This window comes from Terrapene carolina, unplaced genomic scaffold (assembly GCF_002925995.2).
Source record: "Terrapene carolina triunguis isolate 2854851 unplaced genomic scaffold, T_m_triunguis-2.0 Scaffold120, whole genome shotgun sequence".
NCBI lineage: Eukaryota > Metazoa > Chordata > Testudines > Emydidae > Terrapene > Terrapene triunguis.
In genome coordinates this window covers 960,196-976,067 of record NW_020664471.1, presented here as the reverse complement: position 1 = coordinate 976,067, position 15,872 = coordinate 960,196, and the positions used below count along the sequence as shown (strand labels likewise).

Here is a 15,872-nt window from a genome sequence, read left to right as displayed (position 1 = left end):
AGACTAAAGTGCTGCTGAGCACTTTGCAGTGTCAAGCAGGCGTGTACAGCAACTAACATCATGGGGCTCCATCTCAGTTACGGTTTTTTTGGACTACTGTAATACAAACTAACAACTCACACTGCCTAAATCACCGCAGTCACCAGCTAAAGTCACAGTCATTATGTAGGGATAAATAAAAAAAGTACAGTACAAGAATAGTGAGCTACAGGAGTAGCTCCACTAGACCAGTTACTGGTAGTAGAGAGAACTGAGAAACACCTGAAAACATCGGATATGGGGCTAGTCGAGGACAACAGTAACATACACACAAGTCAGTTCATCCCTTCTACCATAACTAAGCATGTACACTCTTCGTGGCCACTCAGTGTATGAGCAGCCCCTGCAGTTGATGCTGGAGGCCTTGGATTCCTTTGAGGATGATTATAAGTGACGTGTGGATTTCAATCCCAGCGAGTTCACTGACAGAAATCTCCGCGCGCACCGCTGTTTGTGACACCTCACAACACACCGCAGCCATTAGCTCTGCCTCGCTCAGCACTGAGCGACGTGCACCGCTAAGCACACCCCCGAGAGGTACTTGGCATAGATCCAACCTGAGGCATCTGATACGCTGGGCACGATCCCTGCAGCTGGCACGAGGGAGCGCGTTGGCGGGGCAGGTGCCTGACACCCGGGCGCACGGCGCTGCCACGGAGGGGAGCGACGCTGCGCCGCCTCACCGCTCCCGGAGGAGAGCAGCCTCCTCCGCCTCCCGCCCTCCCTGACAAGTTTGACAGACTCGCCCCGCCAAGAGGGACCGATCCATACAAACACAAAGTCTCGCCTTCGAATAGTTCCCCACTCTGGATTGGCTCCCGCCCACCCCGCCTCATTACTCAGCTCCTATCACTCTCCGGCTCACCACAAGACATCCCGCCCACTTTCCTACCTTCTGTTGGCCAACCCTGTTGTCAATCACTAGGGCCGGAGGTCGCGCGGCATCGGCTCCCCCACCGCCATCTCGGTCTTTTCATTGGTTGCTCTTCTCCCGTCAATCATTCACGCGCATGCAGCAACGGCCACCCCAACCACCTCCCCGCCAACCTATGCCCCGCCTCTTTCCCCTCCCACCTCTGGCAAGTTCAGCGGACGCTCTAGCCCGCCGGCTTTGGGGGCTTCACGGGGCGACCGGGCCGGTGCTGCCGCGGCCCCGGGGGGGACACGGAGATACTCGGGAAACCGCGGTCTGAGCCGACCGGGCCGCGTGGGAGCACGATGACAGCGGAAGCGCGGGGGGCTCCCGGCGGTGGCTGAGGGGCGGGCAGGGGGAACGTACCTCTCAGGCGAGCTCGGCCCATGACAGCGAGCTCCGCGCGCACTGGCACAGGAGAGCCCGGCTGAGGAGAGGAGGGCATAGGCGAACCCAGCTCTCGCGCTATCTCTGGCGGCTCGGGTGGCGCTCGCTGCGGGGAGAGCGTGAGCCGAGCGGATCGCTCCCGTCCCGTCCGCCGGAAAGTTTCGCGTGTGGCGGCCGTGCCCGCCCCGCGGCTCCGCCAGGGAAAGTTTCGGAAGCCGGCTCCGCAGGGAGGAAGTTACGAGCGAAGCAGGAGCTTGGGAACGCCGCGGCTCGGACTGACGAGTCTCCCAGCGCTTGGATAAACTAGGCTCCGTCAGCGAGCCCGGCCGGGATTGGGCCGCTCGGAGGAGGGGGGGAGAAGCGGGCCGCTCGCCGTCGGGATCCCCTCCGTTTGGGGGGGATCTTGGCTCCTTTTCCCGCCCCTCTTCCCCACCGCTTTGATATATGCTTCTGGGGAGCGGCGCCCCCCTCTTCACCGCCCAGCCATGTCGGCGGCCATCTCTGCCTCGGAGAAGGTGGATGGCTTCACGCGGAAATCGGTGCGCAAGGCTCAGAGGCAGAAGCGCTCGCAGGGCTCTTCGCAGTTCCGGAGTCAGAGCAGCCAGGTGGAGCTCTCGCCTCTGCCCCAGCTTAAAGGTACGGCCCGACACTCCCCAGCCCTGGGCTACAGGTGCTGCACTGAGTCGCCCACAGCTGAGCTACTAACCACCTTTCCAATTCCGAGCTCTGGGCTTCTCCCCGCTCCAGTCCCCAGCTCAGGCTTGTCTTCCCTCTTTTTCCTTTCCTGGATCTCCAAGCCCCGAGCTCGCCTTCTGCTGGCCCCTTTAGTCCCCCTTGACCGTTCTCCTTTCGCTTTTCTCCCTGTATTGTCCAAGTAGTGACTGTCAGGAGATGTAATACGAATACTTTCAGACCTAGAGCTTGTCTCGCCGGGGGTCCATATTCGTCTTATGTAAACAAACGTCCAATAGCTCTGTTACAATTTGCTGCCTGTTGAAGGATTAACCCAGCTCGTGCCTCAAGATTACAACCCCTTTTCTGAGTAATTGGGATTAAATGCTTGTTTTTGACCCAGCAGGTTAGTGAAATTCCAAATCCTTTCGTGACTGCAAGTTGTGGTGGGGGGAAAGGAAACTGACTGTTTTAAAAATCTTGGCGTGAGTGGAGTTTCCTCTTCCTGTGAGGTGTATTTTACACTGGCAAACACTGTACTTGTGGTATAGTATTCTAATTTATCCAGAGAAAATGTGTTCTAGATCTGTATCACTTGTTTTGGCCTAATTGCTCCTTCCCACCAGTTTTAGAGGATTTTGAGTAAATTGTTTCTCTTGTTTCAGTTTAATTCTTCACAAATTACCATTAAAAGCTCTTCTCCCACTGGTACAGTCTCACATAGTGCTGCTAGCATCTAAAAATCTTAGTTCACCAACATTAAATTGGCCAAATTACAAAGTATTTATATTTTTGTACATTATCTTTTGTCCTAGACCACATTTAAATGTTACAGGGAAATTAGTCTCATGAGGCTATTGCAGGACCGACTCTAGTTTCTTACCAAAATGAACCTAAATCTCCATAGTCTTGCACATATTTTAAATATAAAAATAAAGTTGTGCATGGTCTTTAAAGCCACAATAATACAAAATGGTGATTAGATGATGAATACAAATTTGTGATTAAGACTGTTTGACAAAATTCAAAAGAACCTTAGACATAAAGATGAGTTGTATTACTTTAAAGGTTATGCAGCTTATTGATAGCTTCAAAAGCGCATCACGCTTGTCTTGTAAGCAGACTAGTAAAAAGCCCCTGTGAAAAATCCCACCATTATCAGGATTAGACTTGCTGCAAGGTTCAGTATAACATTGTTAACTTAAAAGTTTCAAAGTAGTTTCAGTTACTAGATTTTCCCTGAATCTCCCTATTTAATTTTTTTGCAGTCACAGTTGTATATTTTAAGAAAACACAATGAGAGAAATGTTTAACAGACCCACTTAGAGGAAAGTGACTGACTGTGTAGGGGAAACAGTGAAACAAACTATCCAAGTGCTGCTAAATGCAAATAAACAGAGTGGGGGATTTCCCCCCCCACATCTGTTATAGTCATTACAGCTCCTAAAACAACAGGAGGGGGAAAATATGTTCAAATAGTTGAGTATTCCTTTGACAGATCAGTGACTTTTTTTTTTCCTATTCACTATCTTATGCAATTTTTGCAAACTAGTATAATTTTCAGGAAAGATAGTAAAAAAAACCAAACAAACCTGGAAAAATGGTTTGAAACATGAACTAAGTTCCTACAGTTCATAAGTCTAAACTCCATTGTGCTTTAATAGTCAATACTTGATACATTTTGTTAAAATGGGTTCTTATTTTTATACCTCTAGTAAACCATATTTAAAAACTCAATAGCTGATACCAGAGCCCTTGCATTAGAGATCACGTATGGGTGACTTTCAGCAATATGGTGACTTTTTACACTAATCTTAGGCCCTCATCCTGCAAAGACTCAAGCACATGTTTAACTTCTTGCATGTGTGGTCCCATTGAAGTCTATGGAACTACGTACATGCTTAAAATCTCTGCTGAATTGGGGCTTTGAAGAGTTGCTATTAATCAGTCTAGTGAGGCTTTCAATTTTGTGTGTGCAGTTTTGTCTCCACAATTACTTATACACCTCTACCTCGATATAACGCAACCCGATATAACACAAATTCGGATATAACGTGGCAAAGCAGTGCTCCAGGAGGTGGGGCTGCGCACTCCGGTGGATCAAAGCAAGTTCAAATAACGCAGTTTCACCTATAACGTGGTAAGATTTTTTTAGCTCCCGAGGACAGCGTTATATCGAGGTAGAGGTGTACTTGCAGTTTAGGTCACTTAGCCATCTCAATCCCTATAAAGTGCCAGAATTGGGGGGTTTAGAAGTCTATAAAACTTTAAACCTGTAAACTGAATCTGTATGGGCAAACACCTGCAAAGAGCTCTATGATTGGGGTTGAAGGGACCTAAATTAAGGGTGTGAAATTGTTTGTCTGTATTTATTTGTGCTTCCAGTTTATAGGTGCTTCTGTGGATTAAAATTAATCTCACCTGCTTCAAAACATAATTGACCAAAATGTAGTTTCTTTTTAAAAAGACCCTGTCATTAAACTATTTTTCAAAACTGCAAACTATTGATCTATGCTGAGTGCCCCAAATAACCAATCTGAGAGGCAGGTGGCACACTAGTAACTTAAAACTTGCATATTTTCCCCCCATTTCTTAGGAAATCAGTCTAAACTGCAGATTGCTGGCTCCTGCTCCATGTGATTCTCCTGAAGCATACACTGTACTAGTAACAGCACATTTGCCCCGCAGATAGGCTTGGCCTCCAAAAACACATGAGCTTTTGTTCCCAGTCATGCATTTTCCCCCCTCAGAAAATACAGTCTGACCTCACTCTAAGACCAGTTCCAAACAGAGTTCTGTGGTAGGTGTGATGCTACGACTGTAGTACATCCTGGGTCATTGCATAAAGCAGAAGGCAGTGGTCCTTGGAAGGGGCTAAAAAAGAAAAATGACATTGTTGGTTGCCTAGGGGCATTAAGCGCACACTTCTGAAATTAGGTTAATTTTTTTGTTTTCCCAGACAGCTCTTGTTTTTAAAGAAAAGTTAAAGCCTGCTGTGTTAGGAGGGAGTATTCGGTAAATAGTTTAGTAATCAACTGTCACTTTTATTATACCTAATATATAGTTAACCTAGTTTAGTCACAACTACTCCATTTTACAGAAAATGCAAACATAATAAAAAGTCCAAAACAACCTGTAAGTTTGTCAGACTGGTCTAGAATGCTCATACTCCTTTCCTGGCAGGAGAGATGCACCAAAAATAATCAGGCTATCATTATTATAAATGTCTGTTTGGGTAAAATATTTTAAAAAGGAACTAATCTAGGAAATGTTGGTGGGTGACTGGAATGTGAACCTCCTAATCAAAAATTGTCTCATACATTTCCACAAGGATATAAGTAGTACTGTTTGAAAACCTGTAAACATTTGTTATATTTACTCCTGGGGGAATTCTGCACCACTGCGCATGTGCAGAATTCATGTCTCCTGCAGATTTCTTTGCTTCCCAGGTGCCCCCCCCTCACTCCCCCCTCAAAAAAGAGACTGACAAGGAAGCTGCAAGAGCAGTCACACACCACTCCTTCGCAGTGTGGGTATATCGCCGGACCAGCCTGCAGAGAGGTAAATCACCGCAGGGCTAGGGATGCCCCAGCCAGTGGCTCCTACCGGGATCAGGTGCTAGTCCCGGCTGGGTTGGAGGCAGGAGAGGACGGGACTTCCTCTTCCCCTGCAAGGAGTGGCTAGAGCTGTGTCAGACACCCCCCCCCCCCCCCGCGTCCCAGAAGCTCAGCATCCTCCCCTGCTTCCTGTCCCCATTGCTCCTCAGCTGTGTGGGGAGGGGTCACTGTATGGGGGAGTTGCTCACCCGACCCTCATGCATCTAGACCTCCTTTACCCAGTCACCCCTGCCAAACCTCACCCCATACACCCAGACTCCCCCTCCCATACCCAAACTCCACCCCATTGAACCTCAACCCCTGCCTCCGGAGCCCCATCCCTGCACCCAGACCAACCTCACTGAGCTCCCTGCACTCAAACCTCCACCCTGACTAGCCCCACCCCCTGCACCACCCTGAGCCCCCACATCCAGACCCCCATGATAATGACCCTCAGTTAGCTGCACCCAGATCCTCACCCCATCAAGCCCCAGACACCTCCCTGCTAAGCTCCCCACACCCAGACCTGTCCACTGAGCCCCAACCACTTTCACCTGGAAGCCCCTGCAGAATCCCATTGCCCCTGCACCTGGAACCTCCCCACGCAACGAGCATACAGATCCCCCCCATGCTTAGAACCCCCACTAAGCTGCATGCACCCAGATTGTCCCACACGGAGTCCTCTCTCCCTACACCTGGATCCCCCCCACACTTGGATCCTGCCTGGTTGAGCCGGCCTGCCCCATACCTGGTGCTCCTGGAGCAGAGGGGCAAGGCCTCAGGGTGTTTCTGGGGCAGGCCCAGGCCTTGTGCTGGGTCAGGGCTGGGTACAGCCTCACCACTGAGTCCATGTGTCTGGGTGGGGGTGTCTGCTAGTTACCGGTATAACTAAGACATCCTATGTGAAACAGCTGTTTAACTTGATTTTTTTTTTTTATGAATATGGTTTCATTCTGGATGTTCTTTCAGGTTGTGATTGTGTGTGTTGGAATAAACCAGTTTTTTTCATTTTGGACAAGAGGTCAGCAAGGCCTTACTAGTGGCAGGGTATATTAAAAAAAAAAAATAGAATTATGCTCTCCTTCAGTCAAATTGTCTGTTTTCTTTGTACATACATGATGCAGGCAGAGTCCACTTTGTGATATTACTTAAAAATCTCAAACTAACTGTTCCTGGGAAAGGCTTAAAAAAAAAGTACCTTAAAACAGTCTTCCTGTTCCTTTTCACGTTGATTTTGTGAAACTTTAGACAAACGAGGAATTTGTATTATGTACTTGAATTCTAAAATACGACGTTGGGTAACACCAACATTCAAAACCAAGTATCTCTGTGTTAGGGTTAAACACTTGTATTGTTAAACATGTATTATGTAAATACATGCATGTATTTGATAATATATTTAACACACACATTGCAGTTTAGCAACATATACAATCATGGAATTCTTAAACTTCACTTTAGAAAGCATTATTGTAATTTTACATCAAAATCTGAAACAGTTTTGAAAGTAGTGTATTAGCTTGTGTTTATGAATTGAAGCAAGAAAACTTTTTTACTGATTTAAAAAAAAAATGGTGAGACATCATAAGCAGTGAGACAAGCTTTTTTGCAACTCATTGCTCCTGGAGAGCAAAATTATTTAAGATTAAGTACAGGCAGTAAAGTAGATGTACATATTTCCTATATAACACTCTCCTTTGTACTGTATTTATAAGGAATAAGAATTTCTTGATGGCTTTCTGTAATCTTAAACTGTAAATCTAGAAAAAAACATTTTCAAACCCTGCATGATAGAAACAAAAGAACAATATTCAAATAGTAAAGTCAAATAAGTTTTGTTTATTTAAATTTGTTTCCAAATGAGGCTGGCTCCTGGTGGAAAACGGATTGGCTGCTACAGTGGAAGAATTGGAAGCAGGTCAAAGAATCCATCAGCTGCAAGGCTTGGGAAAGGCAATAGGGTCTCTGTGCTAGGGATGATGACAGTGGGGGAAGAGAATCCTGTAATTAGAGACTTTAATAAGATTTTTCCAGTATAAAAAACTTGAACATCCAAATATGGGATCTAAAAATTAGCAACAATAGTATTTACTCCTCAACCCTCCAGGGAGGTAGTTTGGACTTCATTGAAAACCAGATGCTACATCTCAGCTAAGCTTTAATGGCTACATTACAAAAATGTAAATATGTAAAACTTATATTAAAGTTGAACTTGTACACAACTTAAATCCATCAAGATCAGACTGAACCTTAAATTTATGTTTTGGATATCTGTAATTCATTGTGTTGCAGAATAACAAATAGTTCTATTCAAAAAGATAGCTATAAAAGTTGCGTAGTAGGGTCAGCCTCCACAGCACCCCATTGTGGCTCACCATCTGTCTCAGCATCATCAGGCAAGGCCAGGAAAACAAACTTAAAACAATAGTACTAACGGAAACATAACATAGCAGGGTCTTCCATCCTACTTTTTTTGATTGAGTTCTGACCCTCCAGGCTATCCTTGGAGGTCCAGTTCCTACCTGAGCCATTGACCCTCTGGACTTTGTTCCTGGAGTCCTTCCCCAATCTGGTTCTCCACAGGCTGGATTCTTATTCACAGTCTACCTCAGGCTATTGGCCTGGGCTTTGGCCTTCTCCAGTGCTTGCTGTAGGAATCTCCTTCTCTTGTCATCCTCTTCCTCCAGGGCCAATCACAGGAGACAACCTCCCCAGTTGAGGTCTTCCAGCCTTTTATGGACATCAATTGATGCTTTCCAGCTGGGTCTGATAACTTAACCAAGCCATCTGATCCACATCTAATTAGGATCAGTTGGGTATGTGTGAGGGATAACTGATCCATCACAGGTAAGGCTGAGCCCAACTCTCCTTAAAGGGCTAGTGAGCCTGTCTCAAGTTTTTGAGTTTCTTTGTAATGTTGTGTTGTCTTGTGCTTCTCCAAAGAAAGCATCCATCAAAAACACTGGCCTGGTCCACTGTAATGTCAACCTAATAAAAATGTCTTTCCATTATACATTAAGGAAATGTCTGTACAGTATCTCTTTCATAGGTTTGGTGAATTGTTTACTTACATTCCTGAGGATTCACCCTTGGTCACCCTATTATTTCTCTATTTTATCTCTCTTATCAAGATCTCCTACAGCTACTAGTATGGTGGATAAGATTTCCTTTGAGGGCAGTAAACTCTTAATTGAGTGGAGGATCTGTGAGGTTTTTTATATAAATGTTACAAATATATTTACAATACACACAGATGTAGCAAAAATTGCTCTTCAGTCTAGCAAGAAATTCATAATTTTGAAAGAGAACCAAGAACAGTTCTTTAGCACTTGATGCAGAATTCTTTTTTTGGATTGGTATGGAGTGCTGTACAAAAAAACCTGAGCAACTGAATTTCTTCCAAATTAAGGAACTATTATTAGTGGAACATCTGGGCTCTAATTCTTACAAGAAGTAACCTTTCTTGTTCTTAGACTTGGATTTTTTAGTTTTAGAATATACTTCCATAAAGTGTAATTCCTAAATATAGAGCCTATTGACAGTCTTCACATGAAGAACTTTTCTATTTAAATCTTTCTCATCTTCTATGTGCCAACTTAGTATCAGATTTCTTTCCATATTCATTGCTTTATAGTTTAGTCAGATATTGGGTTTACAGGTGCTGGGTTTAAAGTAATTTAGCTGTCCAATCAAGAAAGCTAAATGTAATATTTATTGCTCAAGACATGCTGCATTTATCTGATCAAAAGAACATTACATCAATCTGGGAAGGATATGTGGAACTCTAATAAATTTTTAAGTGAATTCTGTGCTTTTGAACAGTACCATATTAACAGCCCTTGGGAGACCATTTTTATTTATCCACAACAGGTATAGGATGCACAGCAACTTTTCAAGATTCCTCACCAATATTCTTGTAACCTGGACTTGAAAGGGCCTAATAGCCATTGGAGGATGATGTTGCTCCTCTTTCATGCCCATGTAATCTTGACACTGTTATCTTGACTGGGAGGTAATGCTAAGGTTGCAGGCCTGATGGAAGGAAGTGAATTTTGAAAAGGGACTTGGAGGAGAGGGTGGAGCCATTGCCTTATTGGGACAATAAATATTAAATAATACCAGTTTTCTGTGTGGTGGTGTGGGGGGGAAAACACTGCTAGGAATTGGACTGAACCCAGCAGCTTATTTTTCATAGGCAAATTAATGATATATTTGTCACTGATTGTGTATTTGGGGTGTTGCTTTCCCTTCAGTTTTGCTGCTTTCATGTTCAGGGAAGTTTATCTGTCTTAAGGATATTGCTAGTGGATTACCTTTTGACTTACTATATGCAGATCAAGCAGGACTGTCTATAGTAGAGTTTGTGTAACACTTTCCTTTACAAGGTTCTAGTTTTCAGTTGCTTATAACTTTGCTATAACTGTTTGGATTGAAGTTTTCCATGCCAAGTATGGAAAACTTTTTGAACCATGCCTCCGGTTAAATTTTTTAGGCCTTTTCTGCACTACACAATTTTGTTGATAAGTCAGCTTTTGTCAACAAAATAGTGGAGGTGTACACACTGACATGCTCCTCCCACCAGCGCCGATGTAAATCCCCTGCTATGCCAACATCATAAAACCACCTTAGCGAGAGGTGTAGGGCTTGTGTCGGTGTAGTTAGGGCGCTGCAGTGTAGACGCTGTGTTCCTTACATTGGCTGCTGTTCTTATCAATTTCAAGTCTCTGCTGCAGCTGTGAAATTGACAAGAAAGCTGGCTCCTGGCTGCTGCCCAGTCTCTGCTCCAAGCCAGGCTGCTGCCTGGGGAGCCCTGCTGCGCATGCCCCTTCTCCCCCCCCATTCCCAGCTGGGAGTGCAGAGGTGAGGAACCCAGGGAGGCAGGTGGGCTCCCAGTGGGGAGCTGTGTTGAGCTGAGAGGGTTGTCTCTCAATCCCCCCACTTCCCTTCTTCAGTCCGTGGAAGTACTCCTGGTGAGGAGACACACCACCGACAGGACAGTAGTGTGGACACCAGCTACTGCGGTAATTAATGCGGTGGCTGTAAGTCGACCTAACATAGGTCAACTTATCTATGTAGTGTAGACATAGCCTAAGTTTCAACAGAAACAGTTCAGCTGTTTCTAAGAATGAGGTATAGTTAGAGTCATAGAGTTTAAGGCTAGAAGGGTCTAGCAGACAATCTAGTCTGACCTCTTGTATATTAGGCCACTAACACCATCCAGCCACCAAGCCCACTTGGAACTAACTTGGAGGAAATTAAACTGTTACGTGCCACAGGTAGAGAATAGAAAGGACTATGGTGCGCCAGTGCCCAAGGCCTCTGCGATGACAGAGAATTGATTATTTGCGATATACCCAGATCCTAATAAGTGACCTGCTTCTCACACTGCAGAGGAAGGCACCCCCTCCTCCACCCTTCCCCAAGGTCCCTGCCAGTCTGGCACGGGAGAAGATTCCATCCAAGCCTCACATATGGCAGTTAGTTAGACCCTGAGCATGTGAGCAAGAGCCAGCCAGCCAAGCACCTGAGAAAATTCTCAGTACCACCTCAGAGCACGGTTCTACCCCGTCCAGTGTCTCATCTCTGGCCATGGCCATCTCCAATCCTTCAAAGGAAGGAGACCAAAAAATCCCCCAACCCAAAATACATTATTGGTGAAAAATTCCCTTCCTGATTTCTACAGGTGGCTGGCTGAAGTCCTCAATCATGAGATTTTTAGGACATAAGACATGAACCAGAGGAGACCCCCGCCCCCTCCCAGGCTGCTGAGCCCTGCGCTCTACCACCTTAGGCAACCTGTCATACAACCCCACTATACCTTTAGAGCTTGACAAATTTAAGGTTTATCCCACAGGTCCTATTGGGAGGCTGTTCCAGAGCCTTACTTTCTTGTTAGAAACCTTCTGATTTCCAACCTAAATTTATTCATGACCAGTTCATATCCATTTGTTTTTGTGCCAGCAAAAAAGCTCTTCTTCCTCCATGGTATTTGCCCCCTGATAGATTTATGGAGTGCAATCAAATGTCCTCTCACTCCATTTTGCTAGGCTAAACAAACCAACCTCTTCTAGTCTCCTCTCATAAGACAGGCGTTCCATCCCCCTGATCGTCCTTTGAGCCCTTCTCTGCACCTGTTCCAGTTGGAATTAATCATTTTTGAACATGGATGGCCAGAATTGTACACAGTATTCCAAATGAGGTCTTACTAGTTCCGTGTGCAATGGTATTAATACTTCTCTATTGCTGCTGGAAATACCACTTCTTGATGTATCCTAAGATCACAGTTTTTCACAGTTGCATCATGTAGGTGGCTCATGGGATGGCAATGACTGGTCCATACACCCAGGTCTCTTTCCTCCTCTGTTGCTTTCCATTGATGAACCCTCTGCTTATGGCAGAAATTCTTATTAGTCCCATTTCTATTACTCCGGTCTTCAAGGTCTTCCAGTTCTTCCTATATGATATTTTGATCCTCCACTGTATTGATAATGACTCCAATACATTTTAAAAAAATAGTATTGGAAAACTTACAACTGTTTTTGTTGTGAAGCTCTAGCACCACCCTACTTTGGGGGCAGGTGATTTGAGGTGCTCCATGAAAATCAATCCAAATGTGGTCAAATTATACAACTCTGAAAATGTCATTTGCACATGCTTTGTAGAGGCTTCTTGGAGATTAGCAACAAACTTATCCAAAGATTCCATCTGTACTGAGCATGTGTCATCCCCCCCTCAGAGGTGCTGCAGTTGCTTCTCTCAACTGCTGACAGGTCAGGCACAGGAACAGAGAGCTCTTATTGCTAACGGCTGCTGGAGCTCAGGAATAGGAGGAAATGGGTTGACTTAAATGCTAGAGCAGAGTGTGTTTGGGAATCAGGCAGGTTGGGATGATAGCAGCAGAGGGAGACAGCATGGGGAAGAGAAGGACAGAAGGGTCTTACCACTACTAGCCCATACTCCCCTCTAGAACCTGAAATAAGACCCAGGATTGAGAGTTTCAGCATTCCTCTGCTCTCAGAAGATAGCAGTTAAACCTTCTGGCAAAGTGTTTCTCATCTCCCTCTTTGTTAGACTCTGTATAGTTTTCTATTATGAGTCTGATTTTGAACTTCCCATGACTTTTAATAAAGCTAAACCAATCTGCCTGAAATGTCACAGGCATTTTTCTTATGCCGCTGTACAATTTTTCTGTAAATCTTTAAAAACAAATCAAACAAGGTGTTTGGAAATACAAGGCTTCATAAAATGAATTGATTTTACTTGGCATTGTTCTAACTCCTTGTTTCATCATAACTTAGAAACCTCATGGTTTCAGAGCACCAGATTTGGTTTCATCTGTTTGTTTTAGTGAGAACTGGTGGTGTGTGTGTGTGTGTGTGAGATTGATGGAAAGTTAGATCCAAAATGCTAGATCCTAGTCAGCTACATATTAAGTCGCTACTAGCCAGAGGTCACTATCAACTAAAGCAAGGGACATGAGGGCCAATACCAGTGATGACCAGGGCAATAGCATGGTGAGAATTGTAGGGACTCTTCTATCTGCTAAAAAGTGGGGCATAATGCTGTTATGAATGCTGGAAGTGGGGGGAACAGAGGGTTAAGAGTTGAATTATTCTGTGTCTCCTGGCTTCTAGCAAGAAAGGGTCTTCACTCTTCAGCCTCTGTCTTGAGTCCTCTCGCCTCACATTGAATAAAAATGTACATTTTGCTTTGTTGCTGAAAGGGAGATCTGTACCAAGCATAAGTACTAGAGCTGACTGCAGATTTCAGAAGACAGCACTGCATCAGTTAATATTTGGAAGGTTTTTAAATTTATTTTCTGAAGAATTTAAAATTACATTTGAGCTATTCCTTCAGTTACCGGTAAAAGTTTTCTATTTGTCATGAGTGAGTGTTGAATGTTGACTAAAAAAAATTTCCTCATGAGTAGTGGGCCCTGATGAGGCATTTATAAACTTATCATGATCCTGATGGGAAGAGCAATAGAACAGAAAATTATGGGTATGTTTGGGAGAAGTGTGTGTGTATATACACATGTAAGAGGAAGGGGGAGGGATGGAGGAGGCAGTTGGGTGGGTCGAGAGGAGAACAGGTGTTGCATGGGATGGGAAAGCTGGTCTGAAGAGGAAAGTAATGCCACAGCAGTTATTCTGAGAAGGGGGAGGGATCAGTTTTGACCTTGCCCCTAACAGCTCACAGAACAGCTGAAAACCAGGGGATACACCTATCTTCAAACAGTTGCACATTATTACATAAGTGACTGAAAATTGAGATGTGATCTAACTGGGCTACTTTATTCTTGCTGTTAATATACCACATTGCTACATTTAAACTGAAGTGCATCTTTCATGACAACTACTCCTGCCTTCTTTAAAGCTTTATTGGGGAAGGGGGGGAGGTTTTCAAATCTCTTTACTAGAATTTATTACGTTCAGGATAGCTGTTAGTTCCCCAAAAGTATATGGGGTTTCAAATCTAAAAGCCTTCTGCTTATGTAAGATTTGGCATAGGCACATCTCTACTGTATTTGGAGTTAGAAAACTCAGAAAGGTTGGATCAAAAATTAGGTTGCTTATGTGTGAGGAACACAGTGGTGGGGAATTGCTTTTATGAATGTACAAAACCAAAGCTGAGTCCACAGGCAAACCACAAATAAAATGGACTTAATATGTCCTTGTCAGAACATCCTTACCAAAATGTCTCCATGTCCACATTTTCATGCGGACTTAAGGGAAAGGTCACTGGAGAGAATGAAGAGAGAGGGCAAAGTTCAGGTTGTCTTTGTAACTTAAACTGGGTATTTCTGTACACTCAACTTTTTTTGTTACTGTAGCTTTGAACTTACAGCCTTTCAAGTGTGTTTTTTGGGACTGCATTATTCTCAAGGGGTTTTCCCTTTAATAATGGGATAGTTGAGATTGAGTTAAGGTTGTCAATATCTAAACTTTGTGGTTTGGATCACTTATGTAATTTGAAAAACTAAAAAGGTTCCAGGTTTCTATAGTATAAAGGAATGAACCAATAATGAGGCACCTTAAAATAATAAGAATATGGAATATGGTGTTACTGCTGGGGGGACAATGCCTTTTTTGCTTTCTATGATGTGTACAAGCTGCCTTGAAGATTGTTGTTCAAAGATTTTTTTTTCTGCCTGTTTTATACTTTAGGGTTTGACTGACCTAAAACATCTTGATGACAGAAGAACTAGATATCATAAAAATCAAGAGTGAAAGCTGAGCAATTGAAATAGAGAAGGAATTTTTAGTCAATTTCAGTTTTTTATAAATGCTGATTAAAGGATGGCTTTGTCAAAGATTCACCATCACGCTCTCAGTTAATATATGAGGGTCTACAATAAAGATGCACCGAGACATCCAGCAGGTCCCCCAACAAAAGGTGGGAGGATCAGATTTGATGTTGCGAATATTTAAGGTAAAAAATAAGGGAAAATAACTTTAAGAAGAAGAAAAAATTCTAAGATGTCATCTTTGCACATCATAATGGTCACAGGCCCAATTAAAAAAAAAATCCTTTGCAAGCCACCCTTACAAAATTGAATCTTATTTAAGTGCAGTATCCATCGCTACTGAACTCTGAAGAATCATTGTGAGTGTGCGGAGGGGAAGGGTGGACTTCAGTGCTGATGAAAACTAGTTCAAACATAATCTGTTGTAGGACTGGATGCTTAATTTCAGCACCATTTGTAATGAGGTTTTGCACTGATTTAAAAAGATTGCGTGTATATATCTGCTAAAATATCCCTCATTAATGACCAGGGATGAAAACTTGTCTCCACTGAAGTCAGAGGGAGTTTTGTCACTGGAAGCCAGAATTTCACCTCAGGTATCAATCTAATTATCTCAAAATTCTTGTCTACTATAACAAATTATTCTCTTTTTTTGTCTTGGAAATATTTTGAAAATAATTATATTTGGCAATTTTCTAAAATTGATTAATCCAAAAAGTCTTCTTTCTCCATATTAAGATTCATATGTAGCGGGGGGGGGGGGGGAGAAGGACAGTTTTGCAAAACAGCTCAGGAAAACTGGATCTTTCCTCTATTAGCAAAATGTTTCTGCTAGATTAGACCAGTGGTCTCCAAACTTTTTTGACTGCGCACCCCATCAGTAAAAATTTTTTGAGCACGCACCCCCTGCTCCCGGCCAAAAAAAAGGTCCTTTTGTTGAAGCAAAAAAACAAAAACAAAAAAAAACCAACCGCTCGGATTCCCGGCCGAGCTGCCGAAGGAGGAGGGGGAAGTGGCG

The 15,872-nt window shown here is 43.9% G+C and overlaps 1 protein-coding gene across 1 annotated transcript in view; it reads left to right on the top strand.

Moving 5' to 3' along the window:
- Positions 1-1,121: 1,121 nt before the first annotated feature.
- Positions 1,122-15,872, top strand: part of PPP2R5A (protein phosphatase 2 regulatory subunit B'alpha) — a 94,082-nt gene continuing 79,331 nt past the window's right edge. The window contains exon 1 of the mRNA XM_026652523.1: positions 1,122-1,975. Coding sequence (XP_026508308.1) covers positions 1,825-1,975 — 151 coding nt within the window. The 5' untranslated portion in view covers positions 1,122-1,824. The remainder of the gene's footprint in view (positions 1,976-15,872) is intronic.